The sequence below is a fragment of the Phalacrocorax carbo genome, chromosome 3 (genome assembly GCF_963921805.1).
Source record: "Phalacrocorax carbo chromosome 3, bPhaCar2.1, whole genome shotgun sequence".
Lineage (NCBI taxonomy): Eukaryota > Metazoa > Chordata > Aves > Suliformes > Phalacrocoracidae > Phalacrocorax > Phalacrocorax carbo.
In genome coordinates this window covers 113,707,769-113,729,480 of record NC_087515.1, presented here as the reverse complement: position 1 = coordinate 113,729,480, position 21,712 = coordinate 113,707,769, and the positions used below count along the sequence as shown (strand labels likewise).

The 21,712-nt window shown below is 38.2% G+C and overlaps 1 protein-coding gene across 11 annotated transcripts in view; it reads right to left on the bottom strand.

The window, feature by feature from the left end:
* Window positions 1–21,712, bottom strand: part of GREB1 (growth regulating estrogen receptor binding 1) — a 106,255-nt gene that overhangs the window by 62,417 nt on the left and 22,126 nt on the right. For 4 of the 11 annotated variants that reach the window (XR_010372371.1, XM_064448055.1, XM_064448060.1 and 1 more), the window contains exons 1-2: window positions 4,301–7,900; window positions 3,691–3,847 (exon numbers count right to left, since the gene is read on the bottom strand). Coding sequence is in view for 10 of the 11 variants with exons in the window: in XM_064448055.1 (XP_064304125.1) it covers window positions 3,691–3,847; window positions 4,301–4,498 (355 nt within the window). In the remaining variant the exon portion in view is untranslated. Of the gene's footprint in view, window positions 1–3,690; window positions 3,848–4,300; window positions 7,907–21,712 lie in introns of those variants that run through there. The other 7 variants (XM_064448057.1, XM_064448059.1, XM_064448058.1 and 4 more) reach the window with 5 other exon arrangements.

Here is a 21,712-nt window from a genome sequence, read left to right as displayed (position 1 = left end):
TATTTTCAGTTCTCACAAAGGATTTATTAGACCTTTATGCTTATACAGTTGTAATTAATTCTTCTTAAGGTATAATTCAAATATAAGTTAAGTTCTGCGACTATTTTAATATACATATATTTTTTTCTCAGTGGGACTATTCATAGGGCTGATATTATCCACAAACTCATTGCAGCATCAGGGCTTAAATCAACAGCCACAAAATGTATTATATCCATGAACAGCCAGCCTCCCTTAAACGCAGATCAGGGAAGGAACCAGTTAACCATAGACGCATGTTCGCTGCAAAGTTCATGTCAGAACGTGATGCTGCTATCAGCGCTGAACACAGCAACGCTCAGTGAACAACCTCACTGCAGCGGAGCCCGCTGCCACACTGCTGCTCTGCATTGCTTTGCCACGCCGCTTCCCATCCTTTTCCCACTGAAGTCCCAGTGATATCAGTGGCATACGACTTGGGTGTTAACAGAAAAATAATGCTTGTCATTAACTTTTGAAATCAGTTTCATGACTCTTCGGCACAAACTTAATACATGGGCCTAAAAGACGGCACCCAAATGCACCTAAGAGCACAAGAGAAAAATGGAAGAAATGTATTTTCTTTTTGAAAGACAAGATGTGATTAGAGAATCGAAACTGTGAATGTGATTGTGATTCAAATGGGATGTTGACTTCAGAAGTAAAGAATTAAAGAGCCTCACTGTTTTGTACATACTAACTTCTAATAACTACCAATCCAGTCCACATGTTTAATTTGCAGTTTATATGGTAATATCTAGGCAAACAGAGATATGCAAGAAATCTAAACCTGTTAGAGCCAAATAACCTTGCCTTCTATCATAAGGAGTTTTTAATGCACATTCCTAGAAAGTTCCTGAACATCCAGACCATCTATTGGCATTTGCAGCTATGATCCTCAATTACAAAGGCCAAGAAAATTAAGACGACATTAGAAGACCCTCATTAGAAATGCATGACCGGTGAGAACACAGCAAGCTGCGGGCTTTTTAGTAAAATGAAAAATCTAGCAAGAGTTTGTTTAAATAATGGTAATATCTCTGGACTATTTCAAGCACTACATGGATTTGCCAGGTCTGGAGAAGAGAGGAAACACATCAATAATAAAAAGACAGGAAAAAAATCAGAATGAAAAAACATTGAGGCCGAGGAGATCTGATATTATGTCTAAACCAACTTAGCTGAATGTTGTACTTTTAATTTACATAGCTACAAAAAATTTTATAGGCAAATGTGATTGTATAAATTACTATAAAGGCCTACGTTTATAATATGTATGTTTTTTTCAAATCTAGAACGTGTAGACTGGAAAACCATACTCACTGGAAAGTACAACTTTGCAAGTTCATTGCAAAAAAAATAACATCTAGGCCAGAAGGGACCAACATGTTCATTTAACTCGTCTCCAGGCACGCTACCATCTCTTTTGTACAAACAAATTATTTTTAGGCATAAATTGTCATGACAGATATATAATGGTATTAGGCTAGTGTCAGTGGCTAGGCATTTTTTTCTGATTTAGATGTCATTTATGTATCAAAAGGAGACAGAAAAATGTTTTTCAAACCAAAAATATAAACTTAAAAATAATGACAAGTCACAACAGGTGACTGATAAATTAAAAAAACCCCCACATTTCCAATTGTTTTTTCTTTAAACTGACTATATACTTAATTGTCAGGCTCTCTAGCAATTCTGATATTGTAAGATCAGCAGAGACAAAAATCCCTAATATCAGCCTATTTACCGGTGGCTGGTTTTGTTGCCAAATGCTACTTTGAACATTTATAATGTGTTATCAGTCCACAAAATGAAAAGCCCAAATCCTTGGATTGCGCAGATCCACTGCACTATCTTGTCTAAATTATTTATATAATGCCTGCTTCGCCATAGGAAAACACGTGCTGTACTGAGCACCAACGGGCAGCTGTGACCGAGGACAGTCCGAGTATACCGCCGGGTCAGAATGCCAGGGCCAAGGAAAGATCACAATGGGCGGGGGGGGAAAGGGGCTTATACAAGACCCCGAGGATGGCTCTCTGCTTCACATGCCTCCTGGCCCTCAGAGCACAGGGATTTATGTAGCTAGAAGTGGAAATTTCAGTTTATGATGAGGCTGGAGTACATGACGCCAGCTTGCAGACCTCTCCCACCTGCCAAACAACCTAGGAAAAACTATTAGAGGTTCCTCAGAGTTCCCCTTGTCTGAAACTTTCATGAAAGGAATGTTCTCTGCCAGGCTGTTGTGAGACTTTTAATTAATCACAGTTCAATTCTGTTTCCATTAACTGCAAAGAAAACAGAATCAGCCCCTCAAGGTTTGGAAAGTCCTTTGAAAGCCTTGAAAGAAAGAAGTTACAGAAGTGTGAAATCACACTTTTGTTCCTGAACAATGCATCTGTTCCTGCAGCATCTTTCCCAGCTGATGTCATAATCCATTTTGTGACATCACAGTTGGTTGCCATGGAAAAGTTTATGAAATCCTCATAGAAGGGTTTGATAGAAGGATCACTTTGTGTAGGGAATAAGCAGCATATGTATTTAAACAACAAATGTATATTCATTATTATGTCCTATACTGGCAAAAAAAAAAAAAAGACGAAATGAGTAATGATGTGTGAGCTGTGAGCGGCTTTACTTTTTCAAGAAATATTTTCTCAGCTGTTACCATGAGGTAATAGTAAAGAGCTTAATCTGTGCAAAATACTTTTATCCACTACTACTTCTCAGGCTGATTTTTTTCCCCCGTTACTGTGGATTGTTATCCATTACACATTTTTCATTACACATATATCTAAGCAATCTTTAGCAGGTTATGACAGGGGAAGTAGATGCAGTCAAAAGAAATGAAAAAACACCCTGGTGAAAGAAATAGCTAAATAATGAAATTATTAACCATAAACTTGCACCAACACGCCGGTGTTCTGCACACACCAGTAAACTCACTGAAAACCATGAGACTACCACACATAACAGCACACCAGGACATCAAATTGTATCACCAGCTTGCTTATCGCATCCATACAGTTCATTTAAACTCTACTACTTCCAAGAAAAAAGGCTGAGCAAATGAAACTCGGAAAGCAGGCTTCTCTAAGCACACACACAAATTCTGTGAGAAATCCCATGTGTTAAATACCAATTTGTGCAGAGAACACATCCTAAATTTTTACCTTTGCAACCACAGAATAACTAAAAATATTATGCCCAAAGTAATTATAAAACTTCTTAAAAGCTAAAAACATTTCTGCTCTATTTATCCACAATGAAAATCAGTCTTAGCGTATATCTTCTGTAAATCGATCATGTGTTTACCATCATTTACTGTATAACTTTCAGCAGTGTATGACAAATTATAGGATAACAGATTTGTGTTCAATATCTCCAAAGATTCCTCCACACATTTGATGAAACAATTCCTAGTACTTCAATTTATGTATATTGATAAATCTGAGCAAGCAAGTGGCTTAATTTTGTCAAGTAAAAGACAATGAAGTTTGTATTTTTCATCCAATTCTAATATATATACATATATTTGTAGATCATAAAGAATCCAAATAAAAACTTTAAATACTTTTGGTTTTCTGTACTCTGAAATATGTGTGCTGAGCCTTGGGAGAGCAAATAGCAGAATTGTCCTTGAGCAGAAATATAAATTCCACCATTTCCTACCTTCCAGTGATGACAGCTGCTGTTCAGCTTCCAAATACAACTGAGAAAAGATTGGTCTGGGAACTAAGTTGTTTGAGCGAAGAGAGGCCTCAATAGAATTGTGCAACACTTCTTCAAACCGTGTTGTCTTGAGCTGACCAGCGTAAGAATTTCCCATCTTCTCAAAAAAAAAAAAAAAAAAAAAAAGACAAGAAGGAAAGAAAAAAATAAAAGATTTTTCAATTTTAGCACTCAGAACTCGATCACTGCATGTTGATGTCAGACTACAACATTTCTCATGAAAGAGAGAAGCTTCACTGTCCACAAAGAAAGGCAAAGGAACAGAACATTGACTGCAGCAGTCACTGAGCAGATCCTGCTGGTAAATTACAGGAAGTTATCTAAAAGTAACAGCTTTCTGTAATTCAGCAGAAAGGCAGCAAGCTTTGACACCTTCTTGAAGATGTGGCTAGAAATCTGATTCGAGTAATTCCTTGGCTTATATAGCAATTGAGGAGGTGCATTTGCAATAGTCAGCAATCTCATCTGTTAAACAGCCTTTCTGTTTTACATGATTTGAACAGAATAAATGTTAAAGGATCTGGGGAATAGCAGAGCTTTGTGTATTTACCTTTGCATGGCCCATCGTGGCTGAAAACTCATGGCTAAAGCAGTTCAACGTATCTTTTAGAGGTGCTGTCTCATAAATAATGTAGCATTGCTGTAATTCAAATATTGTGAAATACAACGGCTTTTCCTTCTCAACCTTAAGCAGTAATTTTCCCTGTAAACATGCTTCCTTTTTTTTTTCTTGTTTAGAATAAGACATTATCAATTACCTATTTGATTTTGCATTTGATTATTAGGACTTCATTGTTAGTGAAGCTGCGCGATTTACTCATTCTGTCATTGAGGAGTCAGGCTACTCCAACCGAATATCCCACGTACTTAACTGCCGCCTGCTTTCCACAGCGAATACAATGAACTGGCATAACCAAAAGCCATGTCAGCTTTCTTTTCCTATTACAAAGTAGCTCTTGCCCTGGGCCCCATGTCCTTTCCCTCCTCAAGTAACTGTGAATAGAAAGCACGAAACGCTTCCTGTTTGTGGCAGTAATTCCTAAACACTGAACAAGCCCTCCTCAGCACTGGCTACTGCTTGGGAAATGGGCCTGTTGGGAAGCATCCTGTGGGAATCAGTCAAGCAAAAGAAAAACTAGTGTGAAAACACATACTGCTCTTGATAAGAAAAGGAGATTGAGAGGAACTACATACACAGTTGACGATTTGGAGATCTTTTAATGACTTTGTAAAGCGTATTTTACATACATAATCATGCTTTTCTATACTTGTTTGTGTCATGTTAATACTATATATAGTATAGGTAATACTACATAATCTAGCATATATATTGATAAAAGTAGCTATATTGATGCTATATTTATAGTATTAATAGAAACACGATAAGAATTATAAAACAATGCGGGCAGCATTTAAGAACGTGATCTAGATTAAAAGCAGGCACTACTGACAAAATATTCATGTATACACACAAAATCACACAGAAAAGTTGCGGTGAGTAGTACTGGTGTGTCCGTTTGGTGAAGGGTAAATGGGAAGCTGAAAAGCCTGTTAGCGATGTTCAGTGCTTGTATGGAAATGGGGATGCATCTTCTCTTCCAACACAAAAAGCAGATCACAGTTCCCTTTCTGCACTGATAGGAGCTCTCTGGCTCCTCTTGTTTTAAGTACTGCTTCACCTACACCAAACACAGCTGCAGACAATGAGGAAAGCCTGACATCAGTATCGTCCTTAAAAAGCTTTATCAGAAGTGTATGCAGGAAAGCCAAGGTCAAGCTGTGAAATGAATTATACTAAATGCTGTTTCTACACAAAAACACTAAAAGATGTTTAGTTGCAATTCTAATCCATCTTTCAACCATTAACATGACTGTCAGGTATCTCGATAATTATTTGCCTTTGTTACATTGATGTTTTATGTTTAATGTAAGAAGAACAAATAATTTTCAAGATACCTGACAGATAACTATTTAATTCTTTGTTCTTTTAAATTCCTTCCCATATTATGAACTCATGTTTTCTCTTGTTAGGCTGGAGGCATCTGCGGGAGCAGGGACCCATCTCTACATTTTTAGGGGCAGGTACAATATGGTTCTTCATGACTGTTCATCACAGTCTTGAAAGTCCAGACTAAAGAGAAATAAAAATGCATGAACATGCTCTCAACATGTTAGCACCCAAAGTTACACCTTCAGGAGTGGAAATAGCATTCAGCTATCATCCATTCCACACACTTTCTTACACTGACTGCTTTAGTTACATACAGACCCAAAACATGAAAAATTCATATAACACAGAAAAGACCTTCTGCATTTAAAACATCACCAATACAGCACAAAGAGAATATCCAAAGTTTGACTGCAGCGGCAGAGGCTTGTCTTACAAAGGGCTGGATTTTACCTGTTCTCAACATGACCATGCAAAGCAGACTGGTCTACCTGATTTTCAAATTTATTTACTTCTTGAACAGCTACGTTAAAGCACATGAAAAATAGGAGGTTTTTTAATTCATCCAGACTGAGACAAAACATTCTGAGACAACATAAAAGCATTATCAAACAGGCACGCAGGCTGCTTTATGCAGTGAAAGTTTACTCGCTTTACCAATCACTCTTTGGTTCTAATTGTGATGAATGAGAAAACACTGTAATATTTCTGTTTATGAACTCTATCCCATACAGTCAGCTCTTTTTCTGTACAGGTTATTAGGCACAGAAATAGATATACCAATTTCATGGATTTAACGTACTTGCTCAGGATTTATAGAGCCCACTAGTGGACAAAACAGAAACCCTATATTTAGCCCCAAGGATGGCAGAAACCAGCATCTTATTGTGCGATGCTACTGATAAGGAATCAGTTACGATTAAGCTGTTTGTGCAAGAGGCAGGTCCTGGAATCTTTTACAACACAAGCATATTTGTTTATCCATTGGGGTGCTAACTTAATTATGTGAATGGGTTTGTAAAATGAAACAAAAATATGCTTTTGGATTCGTACACCTGGTAAGCTCTCGTGTACCTGCAGGATCTTACAATCACAGTGCCAAACACAATCATAAATCCAGGAATATACTTTGGAAGATATGCTAAGTATTTTATAGCTACTTTTATCAATAAACACACACCACTGGGACCAGAAAATGGGCATTGCAGGAGCATTTTTGCCAGCATCACCCTTTGTCATTCAGTCAGTGACTCCCTCAGTTGCAGGAGAAATCACTACTACTTAGTGTTTCTCACTAACTCTGTCATGGTTGTCATCCCCTCTTTTCTTTAAAGCTGCTCAGACTGTGGTACCTGAATTGTAAATTGCTGACTCTGTGGCACCAGGAAGCAGAAGCTTTGAGTCCTATTTTCCCGCTTCAATGAACTCAGCGTTCCCAGCCCAGATTTGTGTCTCTCTTGGATAGAAGTAGGTGGCACAGGCTAAACTTTCAAATGCTTGTGAAATTCCAAGCAAAGAACATAGGTGGTGACCAGTTCTATTAAAAAAATCCCCACAGTGACACAGAAGGATAGCCCTCGACCCCAGCTACTGATAAATCAAAGGGCACCTCCCTAGCACACTGTCAGTTTCCATGGAGAGCGTGCAGAGAAAAATACTTGCCAACACAAAGGGAAGAAAAAAGGGAAAGACCTGGACCTGGAAGAGCTGCTGAAAGCCATGATAAAAAGAAGAAATCCACTCTGAAGAACTTGGGATCCTAAGAAACAAGTGTAGATACAAATGAAGTAGGTTGGGCCAATGTCTTAGAAACCCATGGATAACGCTACCAAAGAGAGGTGCCAAGTCCAGGCATCTGAAAATGAGAGTAGATGTATGTTAGTCACTAAAGAGAACAGCCCTCAGATTCCAAACAAGGAACTGTCAGGATTCCTGTGGTAAACAGGTATTACGTGACTAGGAAAACCAGGGATCTTAAAGGTTAATATCTGTCCCATATAGAGTCAACTTCAAGTTCAACTGCAGTTGAACTAGTCAGGTTTTGACGAAAACCTGCACTGTTCTGCCATGACCCTGTACTCCAGCTGCTGTGATCTAGAAAAGGAGCTCCTCAGCCACGAGGACGGTACCTACCACGAGAGCCACGACAGTGACAGGTCATGATAACACAGTGACTGCCAGCAGCAGGAGGACATGCAGTCCCATCACCTAGATCTTTTGCACAGTGGAACAAAGACACGCTAGTGACCTTTTAGTTGCAGTTGTCTGTGATAAAGATCAGTGAAGAGTATTAAGATTTTGGAAAGACTGAAGATCTAGCACAGCAACTTTGGATGAAATTTAACCTATACCAAGGACAGACTGGGGATCCTAAGGAAAGCTATGGACTTCAGAGCATGGAAACTAATCCCAGGCTTTTGACAAGTCACACTGAAACAGACTGATAAAGAACAGTCTGCCTTCACCAGAAACTGAGTAAAGCAAATATATGTGGGCTGTGTTAAGAAGACTTGAAAAAATAGTCAGGGGATCTAAGTGGGAAATTAGGAAGATGCGGCTAGCTACTAACAAATTCAATCTTAGATACAACCTACAAATCATTACAGGAGGAAAACTTTCATATTAAGCTGCAATTTTTTTCATTCTAAAATATAACTGGCATTGCTACTTTAATATACTAGTCCTTCTAGCAAAACAGTGTAGCAATGGATAGATGTTCTCACTTTAAGCAGCCAGATTTCATACTTTCAAAAAGGCCTAATTTCTATTGTATCATTTCTAAGAGGAGAATGGTAAGATGTTTCCAAGCTCACTGTTATTCCAATATAATTTCTTATTGCTATGGCAAGAGGCAGCTCATCACTTGCATAGAATGAGGGGGTTTGTTGGGGTGAGCTATGGATTTAGGTATCCAAAAGGCTATCTATTAAAATCTGTCTGGGAGGAGAAAGCATTCTTTACTGCAGGTTAACAATTCATTCACAGATCAGTACCAGAAAAGTTGTTGGTGTGATTGTTTTGCTCTTTGAACATGAGTTAGATCCATCCAGTAACATCCAAAATCCATCACTATCTCTAAAGTTCAGTCAAGTCTCTAATAATTCTTGAAAACCTGTACTAAAGAAACCAACCTGATTAAGAAGAAAGAAATCCTAGGGCAGGGACATGTATGTAAATGTAAGTATAAGAAGAAAAGTAAATCTGGAGACAGCACAAAACTGATTCTTTTCAATGGTAGTGATACATACTATAAGAGCTTCCTCATGGATTCAGTTCAGCCACAAGACTGTGTAATCATATTTTACACTTTTATTTCCATGAAGCTATCCACAATTATAGACAGTGTTTTCTTTAGCTTTGGATTTGGAAGAATAAGGGGGTTTTTTTTCATCTTCTATAGTAATATTTGTCTTGTATAAAAGTGATACTGTGTGGTAAATATATTCCCACATGTTATACTAAATTCTTGATTCCGGAGAACTAACAGAGGCTCTTACTGATATTCCCTCTCCACCAGACTCAGTATAGTATTATCGCTTATGTCTTTACTACTAGCCTCAAAAAAGGTTATTCCACCCAAAATGCCTTTTGGGAATGGTCACTGGCCCACCATAACTTGTGAAGCATGCCTGGGAATTGCTGCAGGGAGTAAGTGCTAGCACCAGAGCCGTGCCAAGACAGCAAAACAGAAAACTGATTTCTGGCACACAGGATTTTCTCCTGCAGCTGTTTAATTTTCTAATACAGCCGTAGCTGATATGGGCAAAGACAAAGAAGAAATTGCTCTTTCAGAAACCAATGTGGTTGTTCATGTACCACAAAATTATCACTTGTAGAATTAACTTACCAAGCTTTTTATTTGTTGGTACAAAGCCACCTACAGGTGTAGTAAATAGATGGACTATTGCCAATTTCTGAAAAAAAATATTAGCTTCTGGAAGTCAAATCTGTTTCCTTATAATATTCTGCCAGAATGACTTGGCAGTAAGAGAGAGGAAAAAAGGGCAACGAAGGCTGATGGTTATGATATGATACTGGAGTGTGAGAAATATTTAAACACACATTCCTCATCTGAGACCAATGTTTTACTACTCCTATGATTTTCATCAAAATTGCCAAAAAGGGTTTGATTTTCTGCTGTTAGTCTTATCCAGAAAGAGAAATTTTGAAGCTTCAAAAGTTGCTGAGAAATGAAATGATGATCATCTGCTGAGCTCAACTCTATAGCACTAATAAGATTAAAATCAGCAGTCACTTACGGATCTGCTGATTGAAAGCCACTTCTTCAGTGAAGCAATTTATTCCACAGCAATAAAGCTGTCAGATCATTTAAAAGTCCCTAGTTGTTCTGTGTTTCATATATGAATAAAGTTACGGCAATTCAGTAGACCCCATTTGGCCATTACATTTTAAAGGCAACGTAAAAGCTTTAACTAAACCACAGTTACCTTTGCCAGAAATTCCAGCTCCTTTTCCGTTACCAGGTCTTGGAGCCCTTGTGGAACTGTATTAGAAATGTTATCTACAGAGCAGACCAGATTAAAATTAATGGTTTCCTAATAAAGCCACCTTGGAAAGTAGTTCATGATTAAACCCAGAGACTCTCATTAAGGTTGATGACAGGTCACAGAGAACATAATCCTACCATCTTTATTCAGCCAAGAACAATTCTGCTACTGTTTCCGTAAAGAGAATATACTGCAAGAAGACTGCTCAGATCTCTCTATCACTTCTTTTTCTTTTGCATTTGCTTTTAATTTTAATCCGATATCTTCATTTCATTTTGAAAATCAAGCTGACTACAGACATGGGATTTCTCTTTCATTAACAGAGAGATGATTTCCTCCCGTGACTCATGTTTCCAAGCAACAGGATATTGGAACGGGAGCGCAGATCGAAAGGTGCCAAGCTTTCAAGTGCACTGGAAAGAGTGGGAAGTGGGAAAACATCACTGAGCTTTTTGGTAACTTTAGGTCCCAAGCCAAATTGCTTCTATTAATCACTGAAATCAGTTTTGTCACTCACTTCAGAAGTAAATAATAGTGAGATGTCTTTATTCTCGGGAGATTGCTGCAGAGATTAATCCAGGCACCTTTGCAATAAAATCAAATATAAGCAGTTTTCCCCATCTACTGAAAAAATCAAGCCCATTTGTTAACTGCCCTCCGCGCCCTTGATAAAAAACACACAGATCTGTATCAAAAGGGATGAAAACAAACTTGGACAAATCAATGTTAAGCAACCTCAATAAAAACACTACTGAAAAGCTGTTGCTTTCTTTTTCCCTTCAGGCAGACAATAAATCAAACCAATTAATGGATCATTCTTAATATGAAATTATTTCACATCCATTTTGGCCACTGGAAAGAGAACTTCAGCTAAATAAAAGTCTTTTCTTATTTTTGCTGAGATTTTTCAACTGCAAATCAGCAAGCATTACCTTTGAGGACAGAGAGTTCATTTTTCAGTGAAAATGCTACAACTCATGCAGGGTCCAGTAGCAAAAACAGAAAATGAGTATTTTCTACAGAACAAAAGGATTTCCAGATATGTCTACAAAAATTAATATTTTTAAACTTCTCATACAAATTCAACTTTACTTGAAATGAAAAAAATAAAGCTTGACTAAATACAAAGCAATCTAACTTGTCATAAACACATTAAAATATACAGCTATGCTTGGAGATCCAGACTAAGGCATGTTGGCAGTTTAGTGACAGGGAGTCTAAGCTGTGACAGCCTACATTGTAGTTTTCTGGGGAAACAGAAAACTCCAATCGCAACAAGATTCCTTTACTTATTTAAGGATGAAAGGCTGTTTTGCTTTTGAGACATAGTTTAGTCTTCCTTTACGACTATAGAAAACATAAACTTCCTTCACCCTAGAAACTTTTACGCCTACTCTCAAACAAGAGCTGAATTTTTCTGAGACGTTTAAAGTAATGATTAGTTTTAAAAATGGCACTCTATTTTAGCTTATTTTAATATAGAAGAAAAAAATGCCAGACAAAGTTCAAATTGGTCATCGTAGAAAGTCCTTTGTGAAAAATCACACATTGGATTACTACTCACATTTTTAAAAAATCATAATCACTGTTGGGACCAATGCCTGATAAAAAACTGTATCTGCAAAAAGAATTTGGAGGAAATCTCAATTAGACTTTTTATAGATGACTGAACATCAATTATTAACTTGTTCCTTAATTACAATTTTCACTGGAAAACTATTTTCAGACATACATAATGATAACTGATTTTCATTTATTTGCTTTTTTGATTGAGGGTGAACTTTCTTTTCATAGACAATCATATATGTCATTCCTTAATATCCTGATAACTGGGCTAAGGAGCCACTTCATAAAAGTAAATGTAGAGCTGGGTGATAGCCCAGTGTTGTAATAATAGTGCAGACTGAGCCTAATATATGATATGGCAATAAATACATTTAAGCAATGGCACTTCATCCTGTAAATGCTTTTACATTCCTCTCTGACAGGAAACAATGTATTCTGATGCAGATTTCTTTGATTTTCCTGCAGGATCTCATAAACTTTGCAGGTGTTACTAGAGAGAAAATCCCTTATCAGCAGCTTCCAGCACAGTTCAGCTGATATGCTTTACTATTTCTCCAGCACAGAACCCTGACCCTATGGCTGGTCTGGCAGCTCTGCCTTGGCTCCCATTCAGCTTTTGTGTGTTACTTTGATCAGCTCCTGGCTTTGGATGAAAGCAATTCGTTTAGAGACCACCTTCAAACTCTCTTAAAAAAAGAATTACATACATAAAACCAATTGAGCTTGTTAAGCAGCAGGAAGAAGCCAAGTAGAGGGAGGAGAAAAGGAGGGACAGAGGTGCCACAAATCAACGCTAGGAAGCGATGATCAAAGTGGCGACTGGAAAATTAGTAAAAAACGATCCCTAAGTTGTACTGGTCTAGGTCATTCCCTTTCCAGCTCCGTGAGCGCAAAGACTTTCTCACTATTACCCAGGAAAGAGATACAACTCTCTTTCCAAGAATTGTCTCCCACGTCTTTTCTGTACCTTTGAGTACAGCAGCACTCGAGATCTCAGAGTAAAGCAGTAGGAAGCAGACTGGCAAGCCAGAAGGAGAGAAATTATCTTGAAATGCACATTTGCCAAAGAAAATTCTAAGAAATCAGCATGTGGGGTTTATTACTTTTTCTTCCGGTTACTGGTGCTACAGACTCTTTCTGAGAATCTTTTCCGAATCCAAAATGAATATACAAAGAGTAATCCTACACTGATTGTACAGGTTAGCTTTTGAGCCACCCTCAAAACCAGACTTTTATTTTTCCTTACCCCAAGCCTACCCCTCTAGGCTCATTCCTGGAAGCAGCGCAGCTGTGGTCTGCAGGGCAGCCACATGCACAGACCAGGACGTACGGCTCAAAGACCCTTCGGAGCCACCTCTTTCAGAGCAGCAGAGGCAGAGCCAGGCAGTCTCTGTGGCAGTTCTCCAAGGATATACACAGAGTGCACAGGTTTAGAGGCTTTACCTCATTCACAGAGAAGAGAATTCACTGCTTGAGAGAGATCTTCACTGATTTCTTCTGACAGAGCACACTATGCTATATCTGGATAATATTTTCCATTTGATGAACGAAGAGTGGACAGAAATACAATGGGAGCAGTCTAAAATACGCTTCACCATCTGTGGATAGCAAGTACATCTCTAGATGAATGCATTACATTGCAAAATAAAACTGAATGTCAGGGTAGATCAGATCAGTTGCACATGTATTATGTGTTGACAACGCATAAAATAAGAAACATTCACAAACATAAATATGCAATCCAAAAGCATTAAAGAAACATCTTTAAAGAACCACTACAAAGGTCAAATTACATCGATCTAAGAAACTGAACTTAGCAGTTTGAGATCTGAGCTATTTTAAGGGTTTAAAAATTCAAATTGTCTGCAGGGTTTTTTTTAACATTTCAAAGTTTTACTGAGAGGAAATCACTCACCTCAAAGACAGCAACTGACTGACAAGGCAGGAGGTACACAAAATGCAGACCAGTGCATATACTTAAAACATGAATAGTAGCTGTAAAATGTCTCTCCACTACAATATTTGAACAGTAACCCATACAAGGCAGTGTGAATATGTTATCTTATGACATGTTAATGTTTTCATTAAACAGTAACAGTATTTTTCGGCATGGATACTAGGTATGTAATAAAAAAAATATACTGTACCGTAATGAAAGCATGAGCTCCTCAGTGACATCCAGCAAATTACTCACAAATTTTCATACTCTGATTGCACTGCTGAACATCTTACACCCGTGGTAACTGTCAGTGATTATATCTTTATGGAGTTTTCCTTCTTTTGATTTGGAAGAGCCTGCTGCTTGGCGAATTGGTTAGGACACTTAAGGCTCCTGAGTCAGCACTGTACGCAACTAACTCCTCAGTCAGGTCGCCATGACATGAACACTCTCCTGTCACAGTAGAGCACAGGAAGGTTTCAAAGCTATCTATTCTGCAAAAACAAAGTAATGGGACCACAATATACCCTGGCAAGCTGTTCTCTAATTTGTGTGCTGGCTACACGAAATGATAAATGGTCTGACTTTATGTCTTATTAATACAGAAGTGCTGTGCTGGGTCATGGTGCTCCTGGCCAGGCACATATCAGCCTGTCAGTCTGAAGCATTATTAACATCAACAAGTTTGTGGCAGGCTTTTTAAAGAAATGGGGGTGTCGTTTGCATTATATAGATAACAAATCACTAAAGAAAGCATAAAGTGTATACTGTGGGTACTTCATTTTGCTAACAGAAGATTAACAGGAGAACAGAAATTAGATATGTAGCAATATTATCTTTGTGTTGGTACTATGCCTGCATCTTCTGAATAAAAGGATAGGAAATCAAAACAATATTGGTGAGATTATGTTCAATATAATGCTGGATAGACAAAGAAACAGCTATAAACACAGCAGTGTTTAAACAAACACTGCATCTTTTTAAGATACATCTATAGTACACATACAGAGTACGTTCATTTCTGATAAAGGTATATTTATCAAACATTTCCTTAGGTCACAAATCACAGTGCATCACTTCGGAAGATGAAAGCATTTATTCTGAAAATTGAATTTCCCTTGTTCCTATGGCTCCAGGTCATGAAATATTCTGATATGTGATTGATTTTAAACTCACTTAGGTAAAATTAAGTATAATTAAGGACTTATCTAGACTCTCAGTTGAATTAAGGTTCTGTATAACCTTTGTATACAGGATACACTGAACAATGAAAAGAGATTATTTTTCAGTACAGCTTGTGAGACTGTTTTCACCCTTCACTCTCAGGGTATGGTTTCATGACTGGCTCAAGCTGCTATAAACTCAAGTTACACCTGAAAAGGAATGTCTCACTCTCGATCATATATTCCCCCTCTCTTGTTCAGTGGCATGGATCTGAGCTGATATGATTGAAAACGAGTAACTTTTGTAGGGTTACAATTTTGTAGGGTTTGTTCGGCTACATCAGACCCCTCATCTAGCTATGCCTAAAGTATACGGCCATTAATGTATGCAAAAGAAAAGGACCAGAAACACGTAGCTAGGGTTGGTGATGACAGCAGGATCTTTTTCTCCATTCTCTCTATGAAAATGCTTTAAATAACACTTTAAATCTTAAAACTACCCCTTCTCATTCTTCTGTAACATAAAGGGGAAAAAATTGAATTTTAAAGCTTGCTGAGGAATCTCTTGGGGACTTACGTGATTTAGTGTTTTCACTCAAAACAACTTTCATATTAATGGAAAACTTTTCATTGTTTATTTGGTAATTTTAAAAAATATATACCCCATATATATACTCTCTATATATACACTCAGTGTTTAAGAGGCATTTGGACAATGCCTTTAATAACATGCTTTAATTTTTGGTCAGCCCTGAATTAGTCAGGCAGTTGGACTGGATGATCGTCGTAGGTCCCTTCCAACTGAAATAGTCTATTCTATTCCCTTCTATACTTAAATTTTAGATGCAAGCACTGTATGAAAGAATGTGAAAAAAAACCTGTACAAAAAGTAGTAAGTGATGCTCTAGAAGAGTGACTGGTATGTTTTTGTTACTACGGAAGTGAACTAGAAGTTTTACAGATGTTCTACACTTAACATCAAATATGGGAGACCTCAGTCATGTCATTTTCAAGTAGGGTACAAAATCATTCAGCTAGGGAATGCAGAAATCACTGTCTGGTTTCCTATCAGCACTGTACAGCTGTGTACCTTAAACATATCAACCTGACAAGATGACACTTAAAAGACTGTATTGACAGCCAAAGTTTAGAAAAATCCAAAAGGAAAACAAACACTGCAAGAAATACATATGCACGTCTGTGAAAGCACAAAATTTTTTGAAGAGTCACTTCTACTGATTTACCAGGTCAACAACAACACAGCCAGAAAATTCACATTTTAAAGAGGTGTAACTTGATTGATGCCAGCGACACATACCTGCCCCATAACTGTAGTGCATTCATGAACAAAATTTCTCTAGGATGCTGCACAGGGTGCTGTCTAGAGTAAAGTCTAGGATGCTGCAGTGCCTACGTCTGACTTCGCGTTGGGGCTGGAAACACCACATCACTCTTAAAGTGTATTAGTATAGGGTAAGTGTTAAAGAAGATGATGTTAACCTGATATTCAGTAATGGAATGCAGAAAGTAAAAAGGGCCTGCCTGCTTTGGATATACGCATGGAGAAGAAGTTCCAGAGGAGAAGGAGAAAGGGCAAGCAAGCACAGAGGGGCCTATTGTGTTTGATTAGTACCCAGAGCAGGAATGCCAGGAATGGGCGATGAGTATGGAGGTTATGTAGAAGAGATCTTGTATACAGAACCAGTGGGAGTTGGTCAGTATGCAGCTGCTGATGCAACGTACATCAGAAAAGAGTGGGTCTGCCTGCTGAAATGAGTTGCTGAATCTGTGTGAAGTTAGTCAGTAATGTAAGTGATGAATTGACAGAACAATTGTTAGGGGAAAGCTGACCATGTAATTATCCCAACAAGAGGTGTGTAGAATACATACCTTGTACCCTAATCACTTACAGAAAAGAATACTCTTTTTTACAGGAATCTACAAGGGCATGTTTTCCAAGGTTTGAGAACACTGGAATAGAAGTGAAACAAGGGGTGTAACCTGGAGTTATAATGTCAGTGTAACAAGGTTTTCAGAAGTTCAAAGCACAGACTCAGACACAAGGACAAAAATCATAAACAGCATCATGAAAATATTTTACCAGGATATTTATTTATAAGGAAGAACAGGGAAAGAGTTGGTCCACTGTGCAACTAGAAAGGAAAATTAAGATATAATTGTTAATTTAATGCTTTTTTTTCCCCAGATGGTCTCCTCCATGAGAATATGCTCATTCTTGTACTTTGGACATGTACAAAATGAGACCCTTAAGATCAGCTAGAAGTATGGAGTGCGATTCAGCTGCCTAACCACAAGCATCTAACTTTGAGATGTCCTGGGGTATCCTGTCTGGATTCTAGCTGCTGCTCCAAAGAAGCACAGGTCTGAGGCAAGTCCTCTGTAATATCTGCCAGACCCTTATAGACATCTCAGGTAAACCAATGAACTTCAAATGAAATGAGGTACCTATATTTAGGCAACTGAATCAGACTGCAGGTATCTACTGGTTCACTATGCAGAAATTTTCATTATGATCAATAAAATCAATGGAGCTGAGACAGAGGTTCAGCTGACCAGCCATTAGTATTGGTTTACTTCAACATGAGCTGAATCACTTACCTGGCTCCATTGACCACATTGGCTATATCTTCCTTCACTACCAGGAGTTCCAGCTGTAAATGTCTACATGAAGACCTCTATATTTAGGAGACTTGGGGTTCAATTTAGTTGCTTACACAGAGATGTTCAGTGGTCTTTGATATGCTCTAGGGTATCTGAGACAGCTGCATAGGTCCCACAAACGCAACGTAAGACCTGCAGGACACCAAGCCAGGCAGAATACCCAAGGACATCTCAAATGTTAAAAGAATCATGTAAACAAGAAATTAAATCAAATCCTTAACCTCAAACTAAATCCCACTCTCAAAGTCAAAAAATGGCATGTCTATGGATACATCCACATTGTCAAATGACTTGGCTTGCAGTCTGCCTCTAGCTCCTGATCGCCCGAGTGTCTACACTGCATACGTGTTAGTTTATATCCAGGCATCCTGCACTCAGCTTTAGTAGTTAAATAAGGCACGCCTTTCTCTAGGCAGCAGGGACAAGATTGTGTCAGGTTTGCTCCCATTGCCCATCACAGTTCTCCAACAGTTTTACAAAAGGCCTGGTGCCCTCACCCACCTGTTCTCACTCCATGCTCCCAGGCATGCTCCACGTGCCACACCATGATACCAGGAGCAGTCCTTTCTGGCTAGCTGTGAAACATACCTCACAGTATTTTGGTCATCTGAACACACATGCACAAAACCTGTGCCTTGGAGGCACGAAAGTCATGTGAAGAGCACTGCAGACGCAGCCCGTCATTCTGACAAACGCCACCCTGAGCAGTGTGAGAGCCGCTGCACAGCCCAGCCCTTGGGCCATATTTCCCTGCACAGCTGTGGGACCATAGAACTGGAGCTGGATTCTCCTGGGGTAGCAACAGCTGATCAGGGTTCTCAGGATTTCAGTTTGGGATGTTCTGTGTAAATTCTTCTAAGTCCTTTGCATGCATTTTCTCTTTTTCTTTTGTGGTTTCTTTTTTTTTTTTTTCTGTAACCCCAATGTCCTTCCACTGTTTGACTGTAAATTGGGGATAATATCACTTCTCGAAGGTGCAGAGAACAGTTATACTCAAAATTGCGAGCTATTCCAATCATGCTGCCAGAATAAAACATACCAGGAGACTACTCTTCAGGTTTTTGAAGGTATTAAAGAAACACAAGAGTTTTAAAGAAGATGTTGAGGAGAATTGCAAAATAATGTGCAGACATCTACTGTGAGCTACTAACAAATATGAAGAAAGCTGAGGAAGCGGGTATAGCAAACTGCTATTTATAAAATAACAGGATAGCTGGAATAGGATTGTCTTTCATAAGAAAGTGTATTAAAGGCACATAAGAACCTTTCCAAACACTGCTTTATATTTAAAATCATACAAGTACTTTTGTTCTTCATATCAGTAATTTGACAAGGATCTTAACCATTATAGAGTATGTTTTTAAAATACCTGTGTAAAAAATTGTTATTAAAGAGTAAAATAAAAAGTCAATTAAGTTTTATAGGACAACCAAGTGCTTTGAAAATGAATGAGAAGGGAAAAAAAAAAGAAAATAATGAAAAGAAATACACACTTGCCAAAAGCTAGAGAAACCAATAAATTGCTATCTCTTGCTAATTCCTTCTTAAACACCAACTGCACAGACCCTCAAGACTGAAAAAACAAACAGGGTCACGCTGACCTTAAAGCAAGCAACAGTCTTAATTACTGCAACTGACAACGATGAATCATACCTAAGCAAAGCTCCCATTCCCTTTCAATAGAATGCATTATTAATCAGACACATTGTTACACAACTAGCACAACCTATGCCAGAAAAAGCCTTAATTTTCTCTATGCACAACAGGAACATTTCAGAGTGTCACAACTGCTTCTTCATCGCTCTTAATGGTAACTGAAACTGTTGCTGCTTTCATATCTCACCCACATGTCATTTTTATTCACGCACTGCACAAAAGCACCCACTACTTGTTCAGTCATGCTGTACCTGTGTAAAAATCTTAAAAGACCATTCTTGAAAAACTTAAAAACTACAGCCTAACTGATACTTCTGTAGCTATTAACGGCTCTAACTGTTCAAAACACTTCCTTAAGAGTGTTCCTTCATCTCTAGTAATTGTCGTAGTGGCAAAAAAAACCCAAAAAAACACAACACTCCGAACGTCCAGGCTGAGTAACATCCATTTGAGTGCTGAGAAAAACAGCTCTTAAGAACTCTCAACTTTCTTTGCTCTCATTGTGAAAGACCTCATATGCCAAGCCATGTGATGCAGGATGCTGTACAGTACATTGGGTCAGGAGACAAGATGTGGCACCATCTCATACCTGGGGAACAGGCACATCACATTCTGTTGCGAATGTGAACTGAAACTAATTGAACAAATCTTGTGCTCAGTGTGTGTGATTTGATACACTGGCGTTAAGCCACTACCTTTGCCAACTTCAGAGACAGTGATGGTGCTGTTCCACTGCAAACTATTAAAGATACTTATACAATTTCCACTGTCACTGCATGTTTTGTACTTATGTCCCAATCTGCCATTGCTATATGTTGTCAAACCCTCTATACACTTAGGAAGGAATCGTGTCGATGTGTACCAATGGATGACTTTATTTCATACTCAGTGAATTCCTCAGAGAGGAATACATATCTCTGCTTGTAAGCAAAATAAATATACCACAGCACAACTACACACACACCTGTTGTACTACAGCACAACTTTCTATCAGACCCTCTTTCTTTAATTACCAGGTATCATTAGAGTTTTAATCTCTGTAGCTTACCTTGGGTTTAGATACATTTTTCTTAAGAATTCTATAATTTGATTGCTTGATCAATACTAAAGAGCTCAGTGCTGCATATTGGATGCATTAATTGAGAATGCTCACAACAGCATAGTTTTCAATCTCACTTAAATAAAAACTATGCCCTCTTAGCTTTGAGAAGCACCAGAATCTCCAATTGCTCCTTCTTCAGACCGTGGAAATTGCACAATAATTCCTGAACACTTCAATGGTTAATAGTGTCACCCTCAGGGAACCACAGGGAAGTCAGGATATGTTCTTTCTCCATTTTACTGATGGGATATTATGGTCTGAAGGGATATTAGCATAGTTCCCGTGAGCATCTGAATCCCTAATTAAAACTGAAATCCATGGCAGGTAATGTTATCTAAATACTTTTAAGAGTCTGAGTTCAAATATTTCAGTCAAAGTCATACAGGAACTGTGGAAAAGCTCAGATCTGAATGCAGCTCTCCTGGGATACCTCTCTGTATTGGACAATCATCTGTTCTAGTGTCTTATTAAATATTTACCTACTGAGTTTAAATGCTGGTAGATGTGTGGAGTTTGGAGGGTGCAGAGAGTTAATTGTTCAATTTCTATAATTCTACTTCAAAAGCCTAACGATATGGCCATGTAGAAACAACCTTTGAAATCAGTTTTCCCATAAAAAGTAATTTTTTCCTTATTTAGGTAAAAGGTCGTAGAAATTCCCTGTAAGTTCTGAATTATTGTAAGCTATAGACGAGGAAAAACAAAGCATACAGCTTTCCCATCTCCTGTCATCTTCCTCTACAGTTTCTTAATTGATTTGCAATAATAGTTGAGATCAAAACCCAGTGAGATCAACAGGCTTTGGTTCAAACCTGACACTCTTTTCAATTGTTTTATGAATGATCTCAGATGTTAAGCAGAAATTCTGATGATTTTCATTCATTAAAATATTGCATTTTCAAACTTTTTGTAAGTGTTAGAGAAATCTAAGAAAAAGTTCTCCTCTATAACACATTTAGTTAGTTATACAGCTGACATCTTATTCCTCTGGTTTGCCAATCTCTCACAGTTATCAGCCACATGCTCCACCAGCAAACAGAACAGATCCTGCAAATTTTTACGCTGAAAATTACTCACATCTACAAATGTTAACAGTACTGGAAGAGTATGATGTTGAAACAATACAAAACACAATGTCAAAAGATTACCAACTCTCAAATATCCATGCAAGTGTTAACTGCTTTGGGTGTTAGCTATGCTGGAGGTACAGAGGCCTTTGGTGTGACTGCAGGCAAAGCCAACTTAGCTCTCATATGATCTATCAGGTTAAGTATAGGCCATGTAACCACAGCTATACTATAGTCTTCCAGGTCTATTCCTCTACTATGGGTTATACAGATAGGTCCTGCTGAACTGAGAGCCAATACAGAACTATTCCAGTTGATACTATACCGTGTT